The sequence below is a fragment of the Nilaparvata lugens genome, chromosome 14 (assembly GCF_014356525.2).
Source record: "Nilaparvata lugens isolate BPH chromosome 14, ASM1435652v1, whole genome shotgun sequence".
NCBI lineage: Eukaryota > Metazoa > Arthropoda > Insecta > Hemiptera > Delphacidae > Nilaparvata > Nilaparvata lugens.
Window position 1 is genome coordinate 3,981,375 of NC_052517.1, and position 19,077 is coordinate 4,000,451.

The 19,077-nt window shown below is 35.9% G+C and overlaps 2 protein-coding genes across 2 annotated transcripts in view; one reads left to right on the top strand and one right to left on the bottom strand.

Moving 5' to 3' along the window:
* LOC111044724 (vacuolar protein sorting-associated protein 45) overlaps window positions 1-13,542 on the top strand; it is a 28,486-nt gene extending 14,944 nt beyond the window's left edge. Inside the window, 6 exon segments of the mRNA XM_039440541.1 lie at window positions 456-593; window positions 5,754-5,912; window positions 8,373-8,477; window positions 11,464-11,591; window positions 13,316-13,418; window positions 13,420-13,542. Of these exon segments, the coding sequence (XP_039296475.1) occupies window positions 456-593; window positions 5,754-5,912; window positions 8,373-8,477; window positions 11,464-11,591; window positions 13,316-13,418; window positions 13,420-13,518 (732 nt within the window). The 3' untranslated portion in view covers window positions 13,519-13,542.
* A 4,023-nt stretch (window positions 13,543-17,565) lies between these two features.
* On the bottom strand, window positions 17,566-18,378 carry LOC111057227 (zinc finger MYM-type protein 1-like). Its single transcript, XM_022344660.2, has one exon. It carries the CDS (start codon window positions 18,376-18,378, stop codon window positions 17,566-17,568), a length of 813 nt encoding a protein of 270 aa, XP_022200352.2.
* Window positions 18,379-19,077: the final 699 nt, after the last annotated feature.

The window sequence follows — 19,077 nt, forward strand, 5'->3', positions numbered from 1 at the left end:
GATTCTCAATTATCAGGCTTCAGATACAATTTAAACAAAAAATGTCGAGTGGAAAAGATTCAGCATGAGAATATCTACAACTAATGTTCAGTAACATTTCCACCTTAAATTAAAAATAAGTTCGAAATTCGAGAAAATGTGATCATCCAATTGCTAACTGTTGATTCTATTAAATGATTCACTATGAAGAGATAGCACACCTCGTGTGTCTCCAGCGTTATTGCCCTGTCACCAGCTCGCTCAAATCTTTGAATAGTAGACTTGAGATGCGCGGGAACACTAGCGTCAGGCGGTCAATTTTCTTAACGGCAAGGAAAGTTGTGTGAGTGCGCCACATTTTTATTAGTGGCAATTTAGCTGTTAATTAATTTCCACTAATTTTATATCAGTAGATTTATTCACTTTATTTTATATACTTGGACTTATCGTGCTAATTCTGTTATTTTCAATTTCAGAAAATGTCAGGTACCGTCTCAAAGCATATAGCAGTGATAGGAGAACTATCGTCACTTGTTACCAAGAGAAATTTGTTGGAAGTATCAGAAATGGAGCAAGAACTAGCATGTCAAGATCAGCATTCGGCTCAGTTACAGGTTAGTATTCTCTTTATTTCATTCATCTATCTATATTATAATAAAGGAAAGAACTGTCTTTTACACGTAGCACAAGAACAACCACAACATGATACACTATCAACAAAATATGATACAGTATCATCTCAACTTGGCTTATACAGGTAGGGGATAGGAAATTCACGAATGACACATCATCACGTCTCAACTACTCAACTCATTAACTTGACATTTTATTTATTTGCATAAATACACTCATGGAGACAACAGGTTAAACCCTTATATGTCTCCTTGAAACATTACAACATTTTTCATTCAAAAAATTAGATTTAAAATAAACAACAAGCTGAGAAATAGAAATATATTTATTAGCCGATAAATACTTAAAATAGTACAGTGGGCCATGTCACATATAAACATCTCAATATAAAAAAAATACAGGTTACAATATACCTATAAACATCAATCAATAATTATAACATAACAATTTTCGTAATTATATAGTTAGAGAATAAAACAAGAGTAAAATAAGATAAGAACAAGATAAATTATATAACAAAAAAGGCGCCTATCTTATTGCTGAAACTACTTTCCAAGAGAAAATATGAGAGGTGGGAATATATGCACTTGAAATATCTTAGAAAGAACAACGAATCATGTGGGCACTGAAAAGAAAAAAGTCACAAAAAAAAGAAAGAAAGAAAGAAAAATGTCATACGGAAACCTGGCCACAAATATCTATTCACAGATGGAATTTAATAGAGAATGCATTTATTCAAATGCTAATTAATATATAATTATTATTTAACGAAAATCCTAAATAAATGCTGCAAATCACCCCGAAGACCTCTGCTACTGCAGACATTGACAACAGGGCTAACAGCTAGATGGAAATTCGATGAGAACTACTATCCAAAAATTAGTTGCCAGTCCGGGAATCGAACCCGGTACCCGAATCGAACCCGGCTCTGCAGTAGCAGAGGTCTTCGGGGTGATTTGTAGCATTTATTTAGGATTTTCGTTCAATAATAATTATATATTAATTAGCATTTGAATAAATGCATTCTCTATTTAATTCCATCTGTAACTAGTTGGCCGCTATGGCTTCGTATAAAATGAGCGCTGCTATCCAGAGATTGTCAGTTTGGTGTAAGGGCAAGCATTCCTGACTAGCAATTGGGAGGTACCAGGTTCGATTCCCGGGCTGGCAACTAATTTTTGGATAGAAGTTCTTATCGAATTTCCATCTAGCTGTTAACCCTGTTGTCGATGTCTGAAGTAGCAGAGGTCTTCGAGGTGATTTGCAACATTTATTTAGGATTTTCGTTCAATAATAATTACAAATATCTATCCTAAATTGAGCCCTTCAGAGTGTTGCGGAATCTACCACGAGAGCAGATCTCCCCAAAGACGTCTAGGCGCCCACAAAAGAGATTGAAAAGCCTCTGGATTCTGTTAATTGGAGAGTTATAATGACTTTCTGTTCTGGAGCGTGCATATACATTCTTATTCTGCATATACATTCTCAATTTACCGAGGATGGTTATAGGCCTATTTTAAATTCTTCAAGTTTTCAGTAGGTCAAGTAAGTTTTCAATTCGTAATGCTTCAAGTTTGTTATACTTTGAGTCAGAATGTTCATAGATAAAATAGTGATTTTTTATTCATTTTTATATCCATATCTTCTTCTATTTCTATATCTATAATATAATAAAGGAAATAATCGTTTTAAACATGTACGGGATAGGAAACTCACGAATGACGCATCATCACGTCTCAACTACTCAACTCATTAACTTGACATTTTGCATTATAGATTCTTAATCTACCGAGGATGGTTATAGGCCTATTTCGAATTCTTCAAGGGTTTAGTACGTAAAGTTTTCAGTTTATCAAGTTTTAATTAGACCCTTCTAGAGCACGGGTTACCTGCTAGTGTATAATATAATAAAGGAAAGAACTGGCTTATACAGGTAGGGGATAGGAAATTCACGAATGACGCATCATCACGTCTCAACTACTCAACTCATTAACTTCACATTTTGCATATACATTCTTAATTCACCGAGGATGGTTATAGGCCTATTTTCAATTCTTCAAGTTTTCAATATTCGTCATGCTTCCAGTTTGTTATACTTTGAGTCAGTGTGTTCATAGATAAAATAGTGTTTTTTTATTTATTTTTATATCCATATCTTCTTCTATTTCTATATCTATAATATAATAAAGGAAATAATCGTTTTAAACATGTAGGGGATAGGAAATTCACGAATGACGCATCATCACGTCTCAACTACTCAACTCATTAACTTCACATTTTGCATATACATTCTCAATTTACCGAGGATGGTTAAAGGCTTATTTTCAATTCTTCAAGATTTCAGTAGGTCAAGTTTTTAAATGGACCCCTGTGGAGCAGGAGTTACCTGCTAGTATGAAATAACTGTCTGTAGAATATCTATCTGTACAAAATCAGTACAAGTGTTCATGAGCGAGTTCTCCAGCCTGGGGGGCTCACTAGTTTTATATTTATTCATTCAATCATTCAGAGTTACACAACTTTCAGAAGAGTGTAACCTGTGGTTATTAGCCCAAAACGATTCCAATTCTACATCAGTCCAAATGTTGCTAGGTTATGCCATAGAGAAACAATAGCTTGAGTATAGCTATCCCATGGTATAGGGCGTTTATGTCGCAACTTTTACTGTTATCCCAAGCCGATGGTCACGTACTTCTTTCCCAAAAAGGTGTGTGACGCTGGTAGTCTCTCATATTGTGCCGTTCATACACTCTCACCCCAACAAAACAGTAAAAATCTACAATAATCGACAGTAATCGGCTTGAGATAACAGTAAAAGTTGCTACATAAACGCCCTATACTATGGGATATCTACTTACGCTATTGTTTCTCTATGGTTATGTGTCGCTCCGAATCTGAAATCACAATTTCTCTACCTCCATTTTTACGCGATTTAGGTTTTGGTGGATAGGCAAAAGACGGACGGTTTTATGGAAAAAGATTCCCGGCCGATACATTTCAAGTTTGACGACTTAGGCTTGAAGACCCATCCGTTTTACCGACCAGACGCAACGACTTACATGCTCCGACTTTTGCTTGAGCAAAAGACTGAAGCTAAACTTGAGCGTCTGAACCGGGCTTTATACTTCTTGTGCGTCAAGTTGAGAACCCATCGTGAAATATAGCAATATTTAAGATTGGTATTTTATTTGTTACTATAAAAACTTATTTTTCCTCCACCTCCTGTCTAAAGTGCTTTCTTCACTCCATGGAACATAATACTAAGTGTCACTTTTTCGCTCTCGGGCGGAAAAAACAGGAAAACTTCCTAGGGAGGAAAAGTGAGTCCATTTACACTTTTTCGCTCTCGGGAGGAAAAAACAGGAAAACTCCCTAGAGCGTAAAAGTGACTCCATTTAAATAACATGGGAAGCATCTCTATTTTAAAAACGTACATTTGAAACTTAGACCAGTTATAGAATAGACACGCTGGGAAGTCTAGCCTCTGAAGCCAACATCTACTGCCATATCACCATATCGTGACGTCATCATCGGATAGAAAACTTTCAGATTGTGTCTATTTCAGAAGGAAGTAAATTATTATTCATTAAAATGGTAAACTCCCGCTGCGCTCCTGCTGAAATAGACTCAATCTGCTATGGAAAACAATGTAAACAAACTTTACAGAAAAGTTTTCTATCCGATGCTGACGTCACGATTTGGTGATATGGCATTAGATGTTGGCTTCATCGACTTTCAGTGTTGATATACAATGGGCCGTGTCTATTCTATAACTGGTCTAAGATTTGAAATAGGTTAGAAGCTGGTCTAAGCTCAGATGAGGAAGCATACTATAACTGGTCTAAGATTTGAAATAGGTTAGAAGGTCTAAGTTCAGATGAGGAAGCATATAGAGTAGTCATTGAACCAACTAAATTCAATACCTCAACCAGACATTTGATCAATATATGAAATTTATGTTTGTATGCTAAAATTATTACAAAGTTGTTCATATCACTAAAATATGTATAAAATTTGTTATATTCCATGTTATTCAAAATACCAGCCAACGAATATTCCTCATTAACTAATCAAATTTGAACCGGGAACTTCATCATAGTTGTAGTTGTGGCGGCCATTGTTGTTACAACTTTTGCCGACGGATAGCGCTGTCGGCGGAGAACTGTGATTACAAGCCAACCCAGCTGTTCACTTTTTAGATTATGTTGTAACACATTGTTTGGTCACGTGCATTTTTAAAAATTATTTTATTTGCAGTTTTTATAAAAATGTAGGTGGAGGAAAAATGTTGTGTATATCACGAGTGAAAAATATTTTTCTCCCTCAGGAAAATTTTTGCCCTCGGCTTCGCCTCGGGCTTCAAACTTTTCCCTCAGGGAGAAAAAACAGTACTTTTCACTCTAGATATACAAATAACCTATTACCTCGTTTGTACTATTATGAAAAGAGATCTAGTATAAGCTTGGGCAGATTGGACTGTCTAACTGGGCCAATGGCAGGCGTTCATGCCCTTGACCAATAGCAGTACTCGCCTACTAGTATAAATTCTGCTGCTCTTGTATTTTGTTTTAGTTTATCAGAGATTGACAATGGTGTAACAACCGAAACCGGTCTTTCTAAGTATCAATAAATCTGTGGTTTTTTGACAATTTCTTAGGGCCGGTTTCCGAGCTCGGGATTTAGCTAAGTCCTAGACTTTAAACAGCTGGAGTCAGAAAATTGGCTTTCCAAAACGGGGCGTAGTCGCAGCTTTTATAACTCAGTAGTCGTAGTTTTTATTTTCTCATTTCTATAATTGGAAACGTTTTTCCTTGACGAAATTAGACATTCCTAAATAATTCAAAATAGCTGAAACTTTACACTATTTTCTCTTTATTTTAGTTTGTGTTCAATTTTCTAGCTTTTCGAAATTTATTTCAAACGTGACTATGACAATGACTGCGACTACGCCCCGTTTTGGAAAACCAATTTTCTGACTCCAGCTGTTTAAAGTGTAGAACTTAGCTAAATCCCGAGCTCGGAAACCGGCCTTAGTCTTTTTCATTCAATATGAATACCATCAACAATATCAACTTCTCAACTAGACAAAAAGTGAAAATTATACTTCTCTTTCTTTTTTAATTGTGTATTCTGTTTTGCAGCGCATTCGCCAGATAATTGGCAACGGTAAGGTGAGAGACGAGGAGGCTTGTAAGTTGGTAATGCTGTATGCACTACGTTATAGAAATCACCAGAACAACGATATAACAGGCCTAATAGATGCGCTCAAGAAACGAGGCTTGTCGGAAACTAAAACTAGTGTAAGTCAGATTTGAATTCAAATTTACTTTATCAAATTAAAAACAATCTACATAAATAAAAATCGAGCCTCAAATTTTGACATTCAATAACTTTTTCATGTGTGCACGGAATTTGATGATTTTTTTTTAGTTGTGTTCGTTATATTCAGGACCAGGTTTATGTCCTATCAAATTTTGATCCGACTTCAGGACTCTTTCCTACGGTCCTTCAAAGTTTACATGTAATCCTTATGGGAGAAGATTTGGCTACACACAGAAATAAAAATCAGCTGTTATTGACCGAGCGAAGTGAGGTCTAAGATTCAAGTCGACGGTTTAGCATTTCTCTTAATGTTTAAATTTTTAAATGTTTGAATGTTTAAATGTTTATATGTTTTTATGTTGCGCATTTACGGCGAAACGCGGTAATAGATTTTCATGAAATTTGACAGGTATGTTCCTTTTTTAATTGCGCGTCGACGTATGTACAACGTTTTTGGAAATTTTGCATTTCAAGGATAATATATAAGGAAAAAGGAGCCTCCTTCATAGGCCAATATTGGAGTGAAAATCAGACTATAGAATTTTTCATCATAAATCAGCTGACAAGTGATTACACAGATGTGTGGAGAAGCCAGTCTATTGCTGTATTTCCATTAGGTCTATAGTTTCAATCAGGTACTTGTGGATGAGAATACTGCGTGAGGTCTACTGTACACAGAACTAGTAGTAATCATTGCGTCATCTAACAGACATGAGTTAAAATTTTAATTCTTAATTAATCCGCGGCACGAACGACGTCCAAACTTGGGTCGTAGAACTCGAAATGCTGTAAATTTAGAATATGCACGGGAAAATCAGCAGCAAGGAGATATACCATTCAATTCCCAGCAAGCTGCATTCAACTATAACTAAAAATACAAACTGCTGCACAACTAACTAAGCACATAGGAAGTCCATATTGAGATAAAAATGTAAATACTGATTGTTGGATAATTTTCATAGAAATATAGTGCATCAGATTAAGCTAAGGCTAAGCACACCTGAGGAGGCGCGGCTTGGTGATACAAAGTGTTGATCTTATGGAGATTGCCTTATCACACCGTTCCACGCCATGCCCGATTCAGTGTGTGTGAGTTCTTCCATTCAAACCAATAAGCAAGAAGCACCTGGATGCAAAATGCCGCATCGCGCCTCCTCAGGTGTGCATCCAGCTAAAGTTTGCCATGAGATGCATTAACTATTTGGCGGTACGAAGTTCGCCGGGCCAGCTAGTACAATAGATATTTATTGACCGAAGCGAAGCTGAGATCTTAGTTTAGACTCGATCGGCTTTTGTCTGTTTGTTTGTTTGTACCGCAGTTACAGTCGCAGTTATTGTCCGATTTGGATGAGATTTGGTATACAAGTTCTTTGAAACAAGGCGCAGAAACGTATGTGTAACGATTTTTAAATAAATTGTGCCGCTCTAAAATGTGCTGTATTGAATGAATGGTATCGTTGGAATGCTATCGATAGAGGACAAGAGTTGTCAGCGGTAAACCTTGAGAACGTCTGAGCCGCTCCAAATCATACTGTATTTATTAATTGAAGAAAACTTCTCACTTGATTGCACCATTTTCTTCCCTTTTCAACACGATATTTCCCTGTTTCATAGATGAATAGTTTCTAGACCTACGGAACCGGCCGGAGACATCACAGCTTAGTTAGCTCTTGTTTTCGTTTTAGTAAGAGATCGGAAACCGACTTGTGAGCATAAACATTCTGCATAGGCATAACAAGCCGCCATAACATTTAATCCACTTTTCATGAAAAACATTATTAGAAACCTCCTGTCATTGTCACCAACAAACCCATCTTATTTAGAATCATTTTCCATCTCACTATCGTCTGTGAGACGATTCATCGTCTAAATTGCCTACTGCATATTCCATTTTTCTGTCAGTTGACCTATTTCTTATAATTAATTGTTAGAAAAGTTGTAACATATGTTAATATTGTAAATATGGGGACGATATGAAGGTACCTCCTTGAGAGACATTTATAAGTCCGGTGTCCCTGGAAACAATGTCTTTAGCACTTTCAATGGAGAAAATAATAGATGACATTGATGAATCTTCACAATATACTGTACTTTCTTAATGGCCCTTCTCATTAGTTTGAAAGTTGTAGGCTATTCATGAGCGAGGTCTACTGTTCGCAGAACTACTAGTGATTTATGAATAATATATAAGTAAACAATACACACAAACCTAAACCTGTACTCACTTTCCACAGATGATCCACCAAATCCTTGATTACGGTAATCTTAAGGAGAGTAAATTTATACATAAGAATAAAAATTGTTTTTTTTTAGAAAATAAGATATTATTTTTAAATAATAATCGATTGTTTTATTCTATGCCTCAAGACTTTTCCTCTAATGTATGCTGTTTTTACGATCTGTCTCTAAACCTTTACTCCCTTTCATGCTGTCCACAGATGATCCACCACATCCTTGAGTACGGTAACCTCAAGGATACCTCGACGCGAGGGGAGTTAGTTTCTCAGGAAGCTGTGGTTAAGATCACAAAACGCTTGTTCAAGGTAAATTAATCTGCGTACATCTATCCTATACTATTAAACAAGCAATTTCTGTTTATATGTTTATATTTCACCGGATCTCGAAAACGGCTCTAACGATTCTCACGAAATTCAGAACATAGTAGGTTTATAATATAAAGATTCGATTGAACTAGGTCTCATCCCTGGGAAAACTCGCTGAAGGACAGACATTAAAAGGATAATTATTATTCATCATTGGAAAAACAGCTGATATTGATTATTTCGTCGTCTGTTGATGATGGAAGTGAGTGAGCGAGTTCATGTGTGTGGGACTGTGTCAAAATTATGACTCAGCTGTTGAACTTTTGTAACCATTCAATCAGGTACTTAATGCCGGTTACAAAATAGTTATTTGTATATCTAGAGTGAAAAGTACGACTTTTTCTCCCTGTGGGAAAAAGTTTGAAGCCCGAGGCGAAGCCGAGGGCAACAATTTTTCTGAGGGAGAAAAAGTAATTTTCGCTCGTGATGTACACAACATTTTTCCTTCATCTACATTTTTTTATAGAAACTGCAAATAAAATCATTTTAATAACTTACGTATTGGTGACAATGTTTCCTAACAACATAACCTGAAATCTAAAACCTAAAAACCGGTCGGCTGATATCTATCGGCAAAAGTTGTAACAATTATATCAGCTGAGCGGCTACCAAAAATGGCTGACTCCAGATCACGCGTTTCAGATTTGAATTGCAGATTAAAAATATTTGTTGGCTGGTATTTTGAATACAATAAAATATTTTAAAAATTGTATAAATTTCCATCGCCACTAATATTAAGAATATAATATCATACAAACATATAATGTCATGAGTTGATCAAATTTCTTGTTGTGGTATTGAATTCAGTTGACTCAATGACAGACACCTCTATTACGCTTTCTCATCTGACCTTAGACCTTCTAACCTATTACAATGTGAGTTTTGAAATAGAGATGCTTCCCATGTTATTTAAATGGAATCACTTTTCCTCCCTAGGGAGTTTTTCTGTTTTTTACTACCGAGAGCGAAAAAGTGACAGTTTAGTATTATGTTTGAGGGAGTAAAGTAAGTACTTTAGACAGTAGGTGGAAGAAAATGTTATTTTCAATCCTGATTAATTCCAGTAGATCCATCTTTTTGAATTGGTCTTCTCTGATTTGGTTCACGCGAAATTTATCAGGTTTAAAATTTAACCAGCTCTTGTACAACTGGGCCTTTGTGAGGGAAATTTTTGCATTCCTCTGGGAATTAATCTCAATTTACTGTGATTAGATAGAACATTTCTGTATGAATATTATCATAATTTCTTCTTTCGTAATAATTTCTTTATGCTTTAGTACTCCAGAGCGAAGCTCGGTCCCCGATATTAATATAATAAAGGAAAGAAGTGGCTTCTACACGTAGGGGATAGGAAATTCACGAATGATGATGCATCATCACGTCTCAACTACTCTACTGATTAACTTGACCTATAACCATCCTCGGTTAATATTAAGAATCTATAAACAGAATTTCAAGTAAATCAGTTGAGTAGTTGAGATGTGATGATGCGTCAATCGTGTATTTCCTATCCCCTACCTGTATAAGCCAGTTCTTTCATTAAAAATTCACTGTCACTGTCACTGTCAATATTGAAGAACCGTTCCATAATGAAATAAAAACACACATATGTTGTCAAATTCTACACAGTTTTTTTTTTTTAAGTTTCAGCTTGAAAATGTAACCTGTGTATTCATGAAACCATTGTCCTGTATCAAATAAAACTGTGTACAATTTGAAAACATAATGGCCCATATGAATAAAACCAGAGCAAATGCTCATGAGCAAAAGCATTGAGCATAAGGTTTTGCTCATGAGCAAAAGGTAGAAGCAAAAGCATTTGCTCATTTTGATATGAATAAGCTTTACCTTATACTCTTACCTCATGCTCCTGAACTCTGGAGCAAATGCTCACGTATTTTGAAGATTTTTCATCAGCTGATTCGATTTTGTAGCCTTAATTTGTATTTATAGCTCACGGAAGCGCTAAATATGCAAACAGGGGGCACCGCTTGTGTTTGCGTCGTCTGCTCTGTTTCATGAATACAGTTTTAGGTTAGTAGAGTTTAGAATTTTGAAATAATAGCGTGAAAAAATGTCATCTCTATAATAATCTTCAGCATATTCTTATAATATCAATAGCCTTCTTATAATCGTCTACACTCTCATATTCTTAAATGCCTATTTTGTGATGGCTATCTTTATAACAGGTAGCTTTTGTATTCATTCTTTTGTAGGAATAATGGTGATATATATATCATGGTTGAATCTAAAAAGAGTTTTATAGTTCTCAGCTATTGGTTGTGATCGTATCTGGTATAATTTCCTCTTCCTCATACGAATTAGTTGAGCCATTTTACTATGAGCAAAAGGTGATAAGCTGCTCTAGACTAGACTCACCTTTTTTGAGCAAATGCTTTAGTTTATTCATACAATTTTGAGCAAAAGCTTCTACTTTTGAGCAAATGCTCAAACTATTTTTTTGATGAGCATGAGCAAAAGGTTTTGCTCACGTTTATTCATAGAAAATGAAGCAAATGCTCCATATTTTAGAAGTATGAGCAAATGCTCAACTTTATTCATATGGGCCATTGTGTGTTTGTATTTCAATTCTTTCCTTTATTGTAAGATAAGCTTGTATATAGATTTAGAAAGCGCCTGTTCAAGTTGGAATCTTTCGTGTAAATTTCTATCTTATTGCTTAAATTTGTAAGAAATCGCTTATTTGATTCATCTTCACCTTTATTCGAATTTTGTTGAGTATTTATAAAAAATGAATGAAAAAATTATTGAAAATCATTCCCCCTCTTTCTTCCAGAACACCACATCATTGTCTAATTTTTTATGTGTTATTTACATTGTTACTGTAATCGTTTTATTGCTTTTTCTCATTGTATTTTTTGTGTGTAAATTAATTTGAAAATTTAAATGGAATTTTATATTTAAGGACCTGAAAGGTGTGGAAAACGTGTACACCCAACATGTTCCAGTCCTTAAGGAGACCTTGGAGGACCTCATTAAGGGCCGATTGAAAGAGAGTTCCTTCCCTATGTTGGGAAAGAGTCCCCCTAAAAGGTAGGGATGCAAAAATACAAAAATTGTTTGTTTTTTTAGAATAATTTGTAAAAACACAGGAATTTACCTTTACTGAAACTACAGTCATAGAGAAAATATAGCATAAGAAGATATGCCATGGTTTGTAGAATTCATTCAAAGTTTAAAAGTTTTGTATCAAATTTTTGTGTTGTGTATAAAGTTGAGATGATACTGTATCATATTATGTTGATACTGTATCATTTATGGTGATATGCCAAGGTATAGTTCGTTTATGTTGCAAATGTCACTGTTAACTGAAGCCGATAGTCCTAGTAGATTTTGGTGAAGCTATGTTACGCTGGTAGTCTGGAAATCGACTTTGTGAAAATAATTAAGTACTGAAATACTTATTATATTAACCGAGCAATTTCTGTATTTATATATCTTGTTATTCATGTTTAATGGATCTCGAAAATGGCTCTAACGATTTTCACGAAATTTGGAACATATTAGGTTTATGATATCAAGATTGCGCTAGGTCTCATCCTTGGGAAAACTCGCTGAACAACATTAAAAGGATAATTCATCCTTGGCTGAAACAGCTGTGGATAGTAAAAAAGTGAGTATGTGAAAAATCAAAATATCGCATCCCCGAAATTGATAAGATGACATTAATATAGTCATCTGTGAAATACTAGTAGTTCTGTGAACAGTAGACCTCACGCAGTATTCTCATCCACAAGTACCTGATTGAAACTATAGACCTTATGGAAATACAGCAATAGACTGGCTTCTCCACACATCTGTGTAATCACTTGTCAGCTGATTTATAATGAATAATTCTATAGTCTGATTTTTACTCCGATATTGGCGTATGAAGGAGGCTCCTTTTTCCTTTTATATTATCCTTGAAATGCAAAATTTCCAAAAACCTTGTATATACGTCGACGCGCAATTAAAAAAGGAACATACCTGTCAAATTTCATGAAAATCTATTACCGTGTTTCGCCGTAAATGCTCAACATATAAACATTAAGAGAAATGCCAAACCGTCGACTTGAATCTTAGACCTCACTTCGCTCGCTCAATAAACACGATCATTTTAGAGAATTGAGTTCTGTTTATCAATAAATAAAAAATAACGAGCGAAGCGCGGTGCCCCGATATTTTTGTGAAGTGAACAACTACAAGACTCAACCTATTTGGGACTATGTGTAACCTTATCTAAATTTGGGAGAGGAATAGACAAGTTTACCTTATTCTCTCTTTTGGTAGAGAGTTAGTGGGGAGGATTTTGAATATTCTTTCCGAAGAATGGACATTGATATGTCCAAAGCTCCGCCAATTTATGTAGATGCATAACAATATAATTATTATCTATAGTTATTATATCACAAATTGCTTTTTCATATCATATACAGTTCAATAATTATTTTCTTAGTCCATATTATGTAAATTCATCTATAATGTTGCTGTATTGTAAGCTATTGTATATAAGTGTATAAGCCAGTATATATTGTAATCTACATAAATAAAGTAATCAATCAATCAATCAACCTTATCTAAATTTGGGAGAGGAATAGCACAAGGTTACCTTATTATTTTTTCTCTTCCTATCATTTTGATGATGTACTTATTGTATCAATCAATAAAGAATAATATAATAATGTATGTTCCGCATTTATGGCGAAACGAAATCGATAACTGTGATTTGTATTCTTGACATTTCAAATAATATGTGATTTTGTTTTATTTTTCGACAGGGTGCAAGACATCATTGTTCTTGTGGTAGGAGGGGTGACCTACGAGGAGTCGCTAGTAGTTCAGCAGATGAACGACAGTTCAGCCATCCCAGTGCGCATAGTTCCTCGGGGGAACCACCGTTCACAACTCACAATCGTTCCTCAGCGAAGTGATGGAGACAACTAGGGGGATGACTCCTAGTAGGGGGACCAGGATGCGTTGAGCAGGAGCAGGATGAGGAGGAAGGAGGAGGAGGGGGGAAGGAGGAGGAGGAGGAGGAGGAGGAGGAGGAGGGGTGTAGAAGGTGGTGGGGAGGAGAAGGTGGAGGAGGAGGAGAGGAGGAGGAGGAGGGAGGAGGAGGAGGAGAAGGAGGAGAAGGAGAAGGAGAAGAAGAAGAAGAAGAAGAAGAAGAAGAAGGAGGAGGAGTAGGAGGTGGAAGAGGTGGAGGAGGAGAAGGAGGAGAAGGGGAAGGAGAAGACAGGAGAAGAAGGTGAGGAGGAGGAGGAGGAGGAGGGGGGGAGAAGGTGGTGGAGTAGGAGGGGTAGAAGGTGGTGGAGAAGGAGGAGTAAGAGGAGGAGGAGAAGGAGAAGACAGGAGAAGAAGATGAGGAGGTGGAGGAGAAGGTGAGGAGGAGGAGGACGCTTAGTAGGTGGTGGAGAAGGAGGAGTAGGAGGAGGAGAAAAAGAAGAAGATAAGGAGGAGGAGGAGGAGGGGGGGAAAGGAGGAGAAGGTGGAGGTGGAAAAGGTGGTGGAGGAGAAGGAGGAGGGGGTGAAGAAGACAGGAGGAGAAGGAGAAGAAGAAGTAGAAGAAGAAAAAAACTCTATTCAATTCGGAGTTCTTTAAAGTAGAAGATTAGAATATGAGTCGTACGCGAATAATACATGGGTAATTGAATTAATTAGTAGAGACTATAATTTATGTAGAAGGAATTGAAGAAGAAGAAGAAGAAGAAGAAGAAGAAGAAGAAGAAGAAGAAGAAGAAGGAGGAGGAGGAGGAGGAGGAGGAGGAGGAGGAGGGAGGAGGAGGAGGAGGAGGAGGAGGAGGAGGAGGAGGAGGAGGAGGAGGAGGAGGAGGAGGGGAGGAGGAGGAGGAGGAGGAGAGGAGAAGGAGAAGGAGAAGGAGAGGAGAAGGAGAAGGAGAAGGAGAAGGAGAAGGAGAAGAGAAGGAGAAGGAGAAGAGAAGGAGAAGGAGAAGGAGAAGGAGAAGGAGAAGGAGAAGGAGAAGGAGAAGGAGAAGGAGAAGGAGAAGGAGAAGGAGAAGGAGAAGGAGAAGAAGAAGAAGGAGAAGAAAAAGAAGACAGTGGTTAAGTAGCGTCATAGAGAAAATAAAGCATAAGAAGATATGCCATGGTTTGTAGAATTCATTAACAGTTTGAAAGATTTGTATCAAATTTTTGTGTTTTGTATCAAGTTGAGATGATACTGTATCATATTGTGTTGATACTGTATCATTTACGGTGATATGCCATGGTAAAGCACCGTTATGTTGCAAATGTGAGTGTTAACTGAAGCCGATAGTTCTATAGTGAGGTCCACGTTATAATGGCAGTGGAGAAATATAGAACAATAGCGATGCCGATTCTCTGCATTAATTAATCATATTTCTACACTGTCAAAAACATAATTGGCACCGTTGTGGACCTAGAAAAGGATAGTATCACCGGCTTTGTCGAATGATAGACAAGGGTAGCAAAACCAAAGTTGATCAAATACTGTCATTATAACGTGGGCCTCACTATAAATCCTATAGTGAGGTCCACGTTATAATGGCAGTGGAGAAAGATAGAAGAACAACGTTGTCGATCCTCACTGTCTTGTCAATGCCTTCTATAGACGGTAGCTGATACAGGTTTATTGATGTAATATTAACTGTTCATTCTCGTTTAAAATAATCAATTATATTTTTTAATAATTTCATAATGAATTTACATAATTAAGATGAAATATTTTGTTAATCATTTATTAATTATTCTACATTGTTAAAATACGATCTGGCAACAGAGCAAAGCGAGAAAGAGATAGCGCTATCCGCTTTGTTGAATGATAGACAAGGATAGCAATACCATTGCTAATCTAACACTGCCATTATAACGTGGACCTCACCATAGCTAGTTTTCCCCTACATTGGTCTGGTTGCACAAAAGCTAGTTGAATTTTAATCATAATTAAATGCCAATAGATCCATTCAGAGAAGGCTTTCTTGAAAAGAAGGCTTCTTTGATTCGTTCTTGTGACATTTAATCACGGTTAAAATTTAACATACTTTTGTGCAACTGAGTCATAGAACTCTAATCTAATCACTATGTTATAATAATTGAGACATTCTTTTTAAAACAAATTTATATCTAATATAATTACCTATTGTTAATGCCTCTGCTGTTGCTAATATTGTAAGTAAATTATATTATAACATTTATATTACTTATATGTAAATAGTATTTTCTACATTATAAAATCTCTAGATTGTATTAAATTTGTCTATTTATTTATTGTAAATAATACACAATCCATTTATGTTAAACATGTAGAATTGTTATATTTATAAAAATTATGTGTAAAATATTCAAGAAATTGCGAACAATATGATATATACCTACCTGTAAATATATTTATGATGTAATGGAAATTTATCAATATAATACTTTTTTCTATCTTCCTTATTTCCACATCATCCTGCGTAAGAACTCTCAAAAATTTTTGAATGATTAAAATAATATTCATATACCTATTTACATAATATTTTTCTAGTAATAAATAGATAATATTCAAATCAATTAATTGTAAAGATATTGTACACTTTACTTTCAAAATGGCACAATAAGCTAAGGCTCAAAATGTATATTTTTCAATAATAAAAAAAAATCTGGTGTGGCGCACTCAAACAACTTTCCTTGCCGTTATGAAAATTGATCACCTGACGCTAGTGTAAACGCGCATCTCAAGTCAAAGATCTGAGACAGCTGGTGACAGTTCAATAACGCTGGATACACACGAGATCTGTTATGTCTTCATAGTGAATGATTTAATAGAATCAACAGTTGCCAACCGTTTGCAATTGAATAATTTATTACATTTTCTCAAATTTCAAGCTTATTTTCAATTTTAGGTGAAAATGTTACTGGACATTAATTGAGAGATTTCCATGCTCAATAATTTCCACTCGAAATTTTTCGTTTGAATTATATCTGAGATCTGATAATTGGAAATCTAAAATCAAACTTTGGATAGATGGGGCGGAGCTCCTGAAATTTTTACAGATATGAGACTTGTGGCAGTTGATATAGCTTATCAATGACTATTTTAGGTATAAATTTGATCAAAATCGTTGGAGCCATTTTCGAGAAAATCGCGAAAAACCCTGTTTTTGACAAAATTTTTGCCATTTTAGCTGCTATCTTGAATCGCATTTGATCGAAATTGTTCGTGTTGGTTAGTGTAAGGACTTTAAGTTCCAAATTTTCAAGTCATTCCGTTTATTGGGAGATGAGATATCGTGTACATAGACGCACACACACATACAAACCAATACTCAAAAACCACTTTTTTGGACTGAGGGGACCTTAAAACGTATAGAAATTGGGGTACCTTAATTTTTTTCGGAAAGCAATACTTTCCTTACCTATGGTAAAAGGGCAAGGAAAGTAACAACATGAAAGGACGCGATTCTATCACAGATTATGTGTGTATTCTGTCATAGGCGCCGACTTGTCAAAATTATTGGGGGGGCCCTAACCGGGTGGTCCGCCAACCCCCCCCCCCCAACAAATTTTTTTTTAAATTTATAAGGCCTAGAAATGCTTTATTTAACTACTGGTATAAAATATTTTTCAAAAAGTCAAATTTATGGAAGAAAAAAGCTTACTTCTTTCTATTTATTAAAAATACAGAGAGTATGAAGAATAAATTACTGTATTTAACCCAATATGTATATATACATATTGATTGGTTGGCCAATGTCCCTAAATCATGGACCAATTTTGAATTTATAAGACCTAAAACGCTGTATTTAATTATGCAGTATAAAGAATATAGGCAGAAACAAATCACATTTTACTCTTTCACACTAAAATAAAATAAAAATGAGCAAAATTAATGAACTAAAAATAGCATAAAGAATATCTAATATTACTCGAAAAGCCAAATTTTCAGAAGATAAAAAGCCTAGGTCTACTTACTTAAAATACAGAGAGTATGAAGAATAAAATAATTACTGTATTTAATTCAGTTTAACTTACATACATATCCATTGATTGGCCAATGTCCTTCTCCTTATACCATTGAAAAAGTATGCCTTCTGAGTTCATTGCTGCTTATAAACTCGTTCATCACCGTGCTCAAGTGAACTTCGTCCAGGACATCACGGTGGGCGTGAAGGACTGCTAAATTGTTCAGCCGTTTCTGTCCCATTGTTGATCTCAGATACGTCTTCAGTCGACGGAGTGCACTAAAAGAGCGTTCTGCCGTTGCCGACGAAATTGGCACTACTTGAAGAAGCTTGATCACTTTAACCACTTCTGACAGCATTTTTTTAATGGCTGGCTCTTGTGAAAGATATTTCCTTACATCACGCATTGATTTCATTTTTAAATTATTTTGCCTATTAATATCGGCTAACATGTTTAGATGTATTTGCAACCTTTCAACATCCAGGTCATTTTTAAAAAAATCTTTCGACTGTTCGAAACTTGAACCTTCTTCGTTCGCCACTAACACACTCAAAAACTCTTTTTCGACCGCAACGAGCCGCGACAAGCCCGTGGACTCAAAGCGTTCTTTGATGCAAGATCGCACCGTTTCACACACCTCGATGTAGAGAGCTTTGAAGTAGTCCTTTGGGGTGTTGAAGTTATGTGGTGAGCTGGCTCCGTCGTTTTCATATCTATTTGGAACGCGCCGTTTCCTTGGAATCACAGGCTCTTCTACTTGTGAAAATTTGTTTTTTAAGCACGACTTCCAAAACTCCTCAAAGCCATCTCGCTTATCATCTAAAATGCTAATCAATCCTTTAAACATGCCTTCCACTTCAGTTACACTTAGATGAGGGCTCTGAATGTTTTCGTTAACTTCTTCTACTACGTTCATTACATGGCAATATAAATTCAAAAATAAATAAGTCCTGAACAGTATCATAGATTCAAGAAAACCCGCACATTTATAACCTGCTTCAGTTTTGTCTGTTGAGGAAAATATCTCAAAAAACTGTAGGAGATCTTCATAGTTTTTCAAAATCCTCTGTATACTTGAAGCTCGCATTGTCCATCGGGTCGGGCAAAGTGGTCGAAGATTGGCTTGATCATTTTCACTTTCGAGGCGTATGTTTCTAAATAAATTGATTCTTTTGTTAGATTCCTTAACTGTATTTATTAGATCTTTGGCTAAGGCCATAACATCCCTCATGCATGGGAGGCAAGAAAGGCTGTCCTGCACTGCTAAGTTCAAACTATGGGCTGTACAGTGCACGTAGTGTGCCTGGGGCTGAATATCCAAAAGTAACTTTTGCAGGCCTTTAAATCTTCCTCTCATGTTTGCCGCTCCATCATAGCACTGTCCTCTCAATTTTTCAATAGGTAAATTAAGCCGCGCAAAAATGTCCTTAACAATTTTGAAAAGAGTTTGTGCTTCGGTATTAGGAGTCTCATATAAACCAATAAAGTCTTCATTGATTATTAAATCGTCACTTACAGTTCGAACACAAAATGACACTTGCTCATGAATCGATATATCACTTGTTTCGTCCACAATAATTGAAAAGTGTTCACTATTCTTGATTTTATCTAGCAC

Coding starts and splice junctions, on each gene's coding strand:
- LOC111057227 (XM_022344660.2), bottom strand. CDS start 18,378: ATGAACGTAGTAGAAGAAGTTAACGAAAACATTCAGAGCCCTCATCTA.